At 40.4% G+C, this 6,744-nt stretch overlaps 1 protein-coding gene across 6 annotated transcripts in view; it reads left to right on the top strand.

Moving 5' to 3' along the window:
• Positions 1-5,939: 5,939 nt before the first annotated feature.
• Positions 5,940-6,744, top strand: part of RALGAPA1 (Ral GTPase activating protein catalytic subunit alpha 1) — a 265,198-nt gene continuing 264,393 nt past the window's right edge. For 3 of the 6 annotated variants that reach the window (XM_053889353.1, XM_019426141.2, XM_019426147.2), the window contains exon 1: positions 5,940-6,532. In XM_053889353.1, the coding sequence (XP_053745328.1) occupies positions 6,427-6,532 (106 nt within the window). In that variant the 5' untranslated portion in view covers positions 5,940-6,426. The remainder of the gene's footprint in view (positions 6,533-6,744) is intronic. The other 3 variants (XM_019426152.2, XM_053889355.1, XM_053889354.1) reach the window with 1 other exon arrangement.

The raw sequence follows: 6,744 nt of genomic DNA, 5'->3' as shown, positions 1-6,744 counted from the left end.
TAGAAGTAACTTTCAATACCATTTCTCACCTAATTATCATAATTAAAGCTGTGGTTTATATATAAGGAAAATGGGTCTCAGAGAGGTTAAACTATATGCCAAGGATCCCAGAGCAAGTACATCCTGAAGTGTAATGTTTAATTCAGAGCTATCTAACTCTAAAGATCATGAATGAAAACACTGTATTATTTCATGAATTTTACAAAACCCTGTGTGGCAGGCCTTATATTGATTTTACTAATGAAAAAACTGATGCTGAGAGGAACTAGAACCCAAATCCTTTAAATAATTCATTTATTTGCCCACTGTATCATAATGCAAGCAAGTCCGTAACTTTTATGATACAAACATACAAGCCATGCATGCAGGAACCGCATACATTTTTGTAAACTTAAAAAAAAAAAAATGGTGAGATTGTCATTGAAACAAGCCCCTATTAAGCAAAGTATTGTTTTGTTTTGTTTTGTTTTTACATAATTTTGGCAAAATTCTTACAGCTCTCTGCTGAATTTAAAAACTTTTTTATGGTAATCAAATATTTCTAGGGGTGAGAACATAGGAGGAAACAAGCAGCCTCACTTTTAATGAAATTATTTTATAGGGGAAAGTTTCCAAGAACTATTTTAATTCATACCACCCAGAATTTCACTGATTTTTTTTAAAGGCAAATGCATATTCTTTGGGTTTACCCATCAATGTAATAGGACATCTTTAATTTTTCATGCAGAGAAAAAATTGACAATATATCCATGTTTATATGGGGTACAAATAAGAAAAAGACGCTTAAAAAGAAAAAAAGAGGGGCACCTGGGTGGCTCAGTTGGTTGAGCATCTGACTCTTAATTTTGGCTCAGGTCATGATTCCAGGGTCATGGGATTGAGCCCCATGTCCAGCTCTGAGCTGCACATGGACATTGCTTAATACTCTCCCTCCTTCTGCCTCTCTCCCCCAATTGAACTCTCTCTCTCTCAAAATTAAAAAATAATAATAATAAAGAAAGAAAAAATAACACAAGTAATAGCAAAGGAAACCTAGATTAATTTTGTAGAAAGTGTCAGTAGCTCTGCTTAAGTTTTTTGTTGTCAAATTGTTTGCAGCAAAAACTTGGGATATGTGATAGCAAGTATGAAAAACTATATGAAAGAAAACATATAAGTAGTATATGAAAATATTCTTAGTAATAGGTTGAGAACAGAATAAATTGCCCAAACTGTAGACTCCAAGTTTATCTATCTGCTGAGTCTCTGGTGACCACAATTTATGCTCATTTTCATGGATAAATCATAGAAATGTTTAACAAAGACTATTTTTGTTTTTCTTTTTCCTTTCTTTATTCTTTGCATCTTTATTTTTGTCTCAACCATATACAGCCTTCTGATATTTTAAGACCTTAATAGCAATTTTACCTTCATAGTTGAAATAGATCAACATAAAAGATTTTTAAAATTTTCTTTAATCCCCCCCCCCCCAAAAAAAAAGCATAGAACCTATTTCCCTTTGAATCAAAACCTGGAAAGTAAAAGATTAGCTTTGCTTACATTCTGGCCTGCCCCTGTTAAGCACTGTTTCTCCTTGGGGCACCTGGGTGGCTCTGTTGGTTAAGCATCAGACTCTTTCTTGATTTCACCTCAGGTCGTGAACTCACAGTTCATGGGCTCAAGCCTTGCATCAGGCTTTGCACTGATAGTGCAGAGCCTGCTTGGGATTCTCTCTCTCTCTCTCTCTCTCTCTCTCTCTCTTTTTCTCTCTCTCCGCCCCTCCCCAACTCGCATGTGTGCTCTCTCTTTCTCAAAATAAATAAAAATAAACTTAAGGGAAAAAAAGCATTGTTTCTCCTTTCTTTGTCTTCCTACCAGCTTCTCTGCTTTTCTGGTGACCATGTCTCAACCCCAAAACAGGTTACTGTTCCTGAATTGACAGCAGAAACAGCAACTCTATATTCTAAATGCTTATTGAGTCCCCAGTGTTGATTTATTCTTGCTATAAATATGTATTGAGGACCTATCACATGCCAGGTACCATTCAAGAGGGCAGAGAGAGACAGAGAGAGACACAAAAAGAAAGAGAAAGTTAAGAGAGGGAAGTCGGAAAGGAGAGAAAACAACTTGGAGCCTTGGATTATGGATCACAATCCAAGGTCTTCTCAAAACTTGTCTGATATAGGGGAGAGGATGCGTAGACTGATTACAGCAGAGAGTGCAGTGAGCATGATGAGAGAGAAAAAAAGTAAGTGCTGTGGGAGGGCTTCAAAAGAGGGCTTCATGTTGTTTTCAAGCAGTTATTTGTTTTTTTCCTTTAAAAATTTCTAATCCCTATTCTGCCTACCTAATATCTTTAAAATATATAAATCAGGACTTTTCCTGTTGTGCAAGTAACTGAAGCCCAACACAAAGTATTGATCTGTGAAATAGAAAAGATCATGGCAATTCAAGCAAGTTCAATCCAAATGCCCAAACAATGTTGTCAAAACTCAGTCTCTTCTTTTATCTCCTCTGTTCTTGGAGTGTTGGCATGCACTATTCCCAGCAGATTCTTTTTTTTTTTTTTTAAGTTTTTATTTATTTGGAGAGAGAGAAAGCATGAGTGGAGAAGGTGGGGGGAGAGTGATAGAGAGAGAGAGACAGAGAGAGAATGAATCCCAAGCAGAAGCTTGATGCATGGCTCGAACTCATAAGCCAAGAGATCATTCCCTGAGCTGAAGTGGCGTGCTTAACTGACTGAGCCATCCAGGCACCCCTCCCCGGCAGATTCTTTTCACATGTTTGTTCCTAGCAGTTCCAGGCCTTCAGCCTGAAAAAAGAATTTCTCTTTCTCAATAGTTGCAGGAGTTTTATTGGACTGCCTTGGTCTTGTGCCGATCCCTAACACACTTGCTTTGCACAGGATGCTTGAGTACTAAAGTGTAAATGGGGCCATGGGGCATGAGATCAAGTGAGATCAAGAGAGGGGTGGCTTTCCAAAGGAAAACCTAGGTATGATTACCAGAAGAAGGCAGGCAAACCAACATACATCCACTACCATCAATGTAGCTAATTACTTTTTTTTTAATATCTACTTCAGTAAGTTTAGAAAGAGTAAGAAACTAGGTCTGCAAGGTATAAAATCTGGAGATGTTTCTAGCTTCTCTGAAATTAGTCTCTCAATGTAAGTTTTATTCTTTGATCTGAAGTGCTATGCATTTGCTCATTTTAAGACAGATATTCAAGGAGCGCCTGGGTGGCTCAGTCGGTTGAGCGGCAGACTTCAGCTCAGGTCATGATCTCGCGGTCTGTGAGTTTGAGCCCCGAGTCTGGCTGTGTGCTGACAGCTCGGAGCCTGGAGCCTGTTTCAGACTCTGTGTCTCCTTCTCTCTCTGACCCTCCCCCATTCATGCTCTGTCTCTTTCTGTCCCAAAAATAAACTTAAAAAAAAAAAAAGACAGATATTCAAGAACTAATTGCAAGAAGGTAAGACTATGGAGTGTTTTTTCTTTTCACTCTTAAAATTTACATAAAACTGAGTGGATGCTCAAATCCTACTAAGATGTGGGAGCGGGGAGGAAAGAAACCACTGCCATTTCTAGCATGCATAGCTTAAAATGGTGAAAACCTGAACCTAAACAAAGGTTGTGATAATGGAGGGAACAGAACAAAATCAAGAAGTATTTAGGAAGTAGAATCATCAGGTTTTGGTAACTGGACAAAAGAAGAGAAAGGGAGCCTTCAGAGGATATGAGTTTCTGGATTGAAAAAACTGGGCTGATTGTTGTATTATCAATAAAGACACCAGATGAAGGAGGAAGATCAGGTTTGGGAGGAAGGAGGACAAAGCTGACAAGTTTCAGTTTTGTATATATTGAGTTTGAGTAGTTTGAATTTGAGTATATTTGAATTTGAGATTAGTATCTTAAAAAAGACATAGGTACGGACAGAGGTGTCTAAAATCACCAAATAAATGATACTCAGAATCATGGGATCAGATAAATCTTCTACTATCAAAAAAAACTTTTAGTAACATAAACATTTAAAAACTAACAAATATTCATTCTGTGCCATAATAGGACATAAAGATAACTTTTGTAAAAAGCCCTTGTTTTCAAGGAGTTTCTATTCTTACACATACATCTTAATTTGGTTAGTTTACAATTGGTACATTAGATTTTCTTAATTTTCTTTAAAACAACTTCTGTTTTTTAGATTATAAAAGCAATACATGCTTTTTGTAAAGGAAATATAAGCAAAATATAAACAAGAAAATTAAAATCACCTGTAATACACCTTGCAGCTATAATCACAATTTTGGAGTATTTTTTCATCTTTCAAAAATCGTATAAACTTTTTTTTTCAGAGTTTTGATAACATATTTTCAGTTTTGTATCTGATTTTTCACTTAGTATTGTCTTGAGTATTTTCCATGTTATTAAAAAATCTTCATATTAGTAATTTTCACAGGCATATTACATTTTACATAGTGGACATTCATTTCCTTCCTTTCTGACAGACATTCATATTATTTCCAATCTTTCAATGTTATAAATTGTGTTAATATTTTTTCATGCTTTCCTTTTTAAAAATTTTTTTTCCTCAATATTTATTTTTGAGAGACAGAGAGAGACAGAGCATGAATGGGGAAGGGTCAGACAGAGAGGGAGACACAGAATCCGAAGCAGGCTCCAGGCTCTGAGCTGTCAGCACTGAGCCCCACACGGGTCTCCAACCCACGAACTGTGAGATCATGACCTGAGCTGAAGTCAGGCGCTTAACCAACTGAGTCACCCAGGTGCCCCTCATACTTTCCCATTTATGATTTTTTAGAATAGAATTCTAAAAATGGAACTAAAAAATCAAAGTGTATGAACGTTTTTAAGTGTCTTGATACAAAATGCCAAATATTAAATTCCATTAAGCTTGTAGTAATTAATGCTTCTTCCCAGAAAGTAATAGGAGCATCTCCGTCTGTTTTAATCTTTTATTTTTTTATTTAATCTTTAATTTATTTTTATTTAATCTTTTATTTTTTTTCATGTTTATTTATTTTTGAGAGAGAGAGAGAGAGAGAGACAGATCACAGTGGGGGAGGGGCAGAGAGAGAGAAAACACACAGAATCTGAAGCAGGCTCCAGGCTCTGAGCTGTCAGCATAGAACCTGATGGGGAGCTTGAACTCTGGAACAGGGAGATAATGACCTGAGCTGAGGTCGAGTGTTTAACCCACTGAGCCACCTAGGTGCCCCAAATTTGATTTAAAAAAATTACTAATGTGTGAACATTTTCACAAGTTTTAGTTATGAGTATACACTTCTGTGAATTTTCCCCCGTGTTTTCTATGCGTTTTTCTACCTTAGCCTTAGCAATTTCCTCCTGGATTTGTGAGCTTTTTACATATTAAGAAAATTCACCCTTAAAGTTCCCCAGATTTCTTTTCTCTTGTAATTATGCACTCTGTGACTGCATGCTTTGGGGATTCATTTATTTGTGCAAGACGATTTTATTATTTGTGTGTGTGTGCGCGCCAGATAATTTTAATCAAGAGGATGTACTATAACCCTACAAATCTCTTAAACTACAATCTTTAATAATCACTTCGTAAAACAAAACAAAAACTTTAAACAAAATTCAACTTAGGAAATGAAGGGGTGTTACATCCAAGGCCTTCAGAATTGGCATCTAAAATATATTGCACGACTGTTTTGATGTTTTGGAGCTACTTTTTAAGTTACTATGACATGGTTAACAGTGGAGATGAAGGACCTTATTTTTAAACAAACACTACACGACACCACTCAGGGAGCTTTGCGTACAACGGCGCACGCAGTAATTCCTTTCCCTGACTTTCTCGGGCTCTACCTTTGGCGCCTTACACAGGAAAGCAAAGGTGATAAAGGCCACGGATGATCTCACGCTGGCATGACGTCAAGAAGCCTTGACGTCAGAAGGCGGTTGCCACGGGGACCATTCGCCACCGACGGCAGAGTCGTGAAACCACATCACCGCGCTCATCTCCGTTTCGGCCTGTGCAGGGTCTAAGCTGCTAAAGAAGCTTTAACCTTAAGGGGGCCTCAGGGAGAGAGGAGTTGTGCTGCCGCCGCCGAGAGCCCCACCTCCGCGGCTCCCGGTCCCGGGTCCCGGCCTGTGGCGGCGAGAGGCGGCCTCAGGAGGCAGTGGAGGCGACGGCGGCCGACCTGCCCGGGTCTCCCTCGCTCCGTGCAGGACTGGGAGAGGGTATCCGCCATATTGGAGCCGGAACCGAAGGTGCTTTGCAGCCGCGGCGCGAGGCGGGAGGAGGTGGCGGCCCTGGCCTGGATGTGAGAGGAGTCGGCTGCGCCGGGGCCCGCAAGCCTGGGGAGTGAATGAGCTGCTTAGGCTAGTATCCTCCCCGCCCACTCTCTCCACTTTCCGCCGCCGGGGCCGGAGTCCCCGAGTCGGCTGTGGCGGCGGCAGCGGCAGGATGTTCTCCAAGAAGCCGCACGGGGACGTGAAGAAGTCTACCCAGAAGGTGCTGGACACCAAGAAGGACGCGCTGACCCGTCTCAAGCACCTGCGCATCGTCATCGGTGAGGAGCGAGGGGTGGCGGCGCCTAAAGGCCTTCACTTTTCTGGGAGCCCCTGGGGACTCTCCCTCCCGCCCTAACGCTGTGCGGGAGTAGAGGGCAAGGCGTCGCCTCCGCGGAGACGCGGGGAGGGGGGGGCGGATAATTTGGGGAAGGGAAAACTTGGCAGTTGGCAAATACTAATCACCGCTAACACAGGGCTATCTAATTTTGAG

Source organism: Panthera pardus, unplaced genomic scaffold (assembly GCF_024362965.1).
Source record: "Panthera pardus isolate Hobbes unplaced genomic scaffold, ASM2436296v1 HiC_scaffold_24, whole genome shotgun sequence".
Taxonomy (NCBI): domain Eukaryota; kingdom Metazoa; phylum Chordata; class Mammalia; order Carnivora; family Felidae; genus Panthera; species Panthera pardus.
Note: the sequence above shows the minus strand (reverse complement) of the source record. Positions and strands in the feature narration are given on the sequence as shown.